Raw genomic sequence first — 2,095 nt, 5'->3', positions numbered from 1 at the left:
GGAATTAAAATAAAAATAAAATTGTGTTTAAAATATGTAAAATATTTGTATTTTCCAAATCTACACACGCCATTCCTTAGCTTACCAAATGTAACTAAAGCTTCAGATTGTTAGAGTAATCAAGCAATAATTTCTCTCGGGCAATTAGTATTGAACAGAAGCAGAGAACAAGGCAAACTGCTGTGAGGCCTTCATAACACAGAACAAACGATAAGCAACAATAGACTGAGATGATCTAAGGCAAAACTATGTAAAATCAGAATAATAAATTAAATAATTGTATAATTGTCTTTTGATATCCATGATTTTATTTTATTTTTGTTTCACATCACCTAATGATAGGAAAATCCCAGAGCTAGCAATAGAACTGTGAGCGAACAAAAAACTGGAAAACATAATATATTCAGATGAAATGTTTCCAAGTCAAGTGGAGACCAATCTGCAAACAGACCAAATTTTTTTGCATCAGAGCTGCATTAAACTGTATCGCTTTTAAGGATTTTTAGAGACAACGTATCATTGAAAAATGATGTACATGTGCTTTAAATAAATTGAATGTAATAATGTGCAACAACTACTCAACCATTAAAAAAAGTTTATTAAGGACAACTAGCACAAAACATTATCCAGTTTAACCTTTACAAGACTACAAGGATCAAAAGAATGCAATTCCATTGAGAATGCTTCAAATCTGAATATAGTATATTTGTAGCTAGCGCAATCGTCTTTAAGAAAGCAGTTTCCTCTTCGGCTCTTTTGCTCCCAAGCCTTTCCGATCCTCAACTTCGATGTTTCAGATACGAAAGGTAGACGTTCCATCCCAGTGTCATTACGTTCACAAACAACACTCGGTATTTTGAGGGGAGATATAGAAAATTAAACGTTTGAGCTGCTGGCCAAACAGCTAGCTCTGCCAAATAATAGTCCCAGAATTTATCTCTAAATTCATCAATGCCATCTGCCAAACTATGGCCTTGAAGCAGTGCCATGATTATGAAATACCAACCTCCGAAAAATGGAGCAAAGGTCTGGTCGATTGCTACCTTCGTGATGACAACCTTAAGTTGTTGAACTCCTTTTCTTGGGCTTATTTTGTCTATCCATAAATACCAGTAATGCAGGAGTGGTCCCGTGCTACATCCAGTGACTAACATGTGAAATGTGCGATCAATATCCCACTGTTTTTGCTTTTTCCTTTGCTCCAAAGACTGCTGTATTATATCTGCACTTCCTAGTAAGAGTCCAGAGCTAATTGTGTTGACTATTAAAAGTTTGTGACCACCAAAAGCATACATTTGTGCCAGCCTGGTCAACTGTCGTATAATATGGGAATGCATCTCATTTTTTGTTGTTTTTCTGATTTCTTTCTTTTCCCAGACTGAGAGGGCTATCTTCCGGCACTGCTTGAGAGTAGCTTCGTAGAGATTATTAAGTAGATAGCTCAGGATAAAGACCAGAACACACATCCATTTAAAACTAGCATGTAGAATGAGATACAGGAAATACATCACAATACTCTAGTGAAGAATTTTACTTTGATGCCTTATTGTGATGTCACTGCTGAGTTTCCAACATCTTGCACTTAATGGGGAAGACAAATCACACCAACCAAACAGGTACCTGAGTGTTTGTTCTTAGACCACATATGAAGTGCAAATCTAAGAAGGGGTCTTCTTAGATTTTGCTTGTTTTCAAGGACTTATCTTTTTACATGTGCTACCTACCTGCAAAAAAGGGTGGGGCTTCAAATGCCTTGGTCATAGCCACTGTTTTAATGTCATTGATCTCTCTTGCGGGCACCCCTGGGATGCAGTCCTTGGAAAGAGCAGTAGACCTGCTCTTAAATAAGGATTTAGCATTCTTTTGAAACAGAGCCAGGTTTGTGATTAAAAAACTTAAAGGTTGCTGCACCAAATCTTTTTGATTTAAATCCAAAAAGAGAGCCAGGTGCTTCTAGTGTTTACCAATTTTGTGCACTGCAGTTTTTCCACTTCATGGATTTGTACCTCTTCCATTTTTATTACTCTGTTTGAGGGCAATGCCATTTGACCCATTCCTCAACCACCCTGCCTACTCCAAAGCAATTTCCTGATAC

The 2,095-nt window shown here is 37.1% G+C and overlaps 1 protein-coding gene across 1 annotated transcript; it reads right to left on the bottom strand.

Annotated features, from left to right (window-relative positions):
- Window positions 1–779: 779 nt before the first annotated feature.
- Window positions 780–1,337, bottom strand: LOC310638657 (mpv17-like protein 2; the record flags this gene model as incomplete). Its single annotated transcript, XM_083359901.1, has 1 exon — window positions 780–1,337. The coding sequence occupies one exon, from the start codon at window positions 1,335–1,337 to the stop codon at window positions 780–782; it is 558 nt and encodes a 185-aa protein (XP_083216027.1).
- Window positions 1,338–2,095: the final 758 nt, after the last annotated feature.

Source organism: Vipera ursinii (assembly GCF_947247035.1).
Source record: "Vipera ursinii genome assembly, chromosome: 1".
Classification (NCBI taxonomy): domain Eukaryota; kingdom Metazoa; phylum Chordata; class Lepidosauria; order Squamata; family Viperidae; genus Vipera; species Vipera ursinii.
This window is presented reverse-complemented; position numbering and strand designations above follow the sequence as displayed.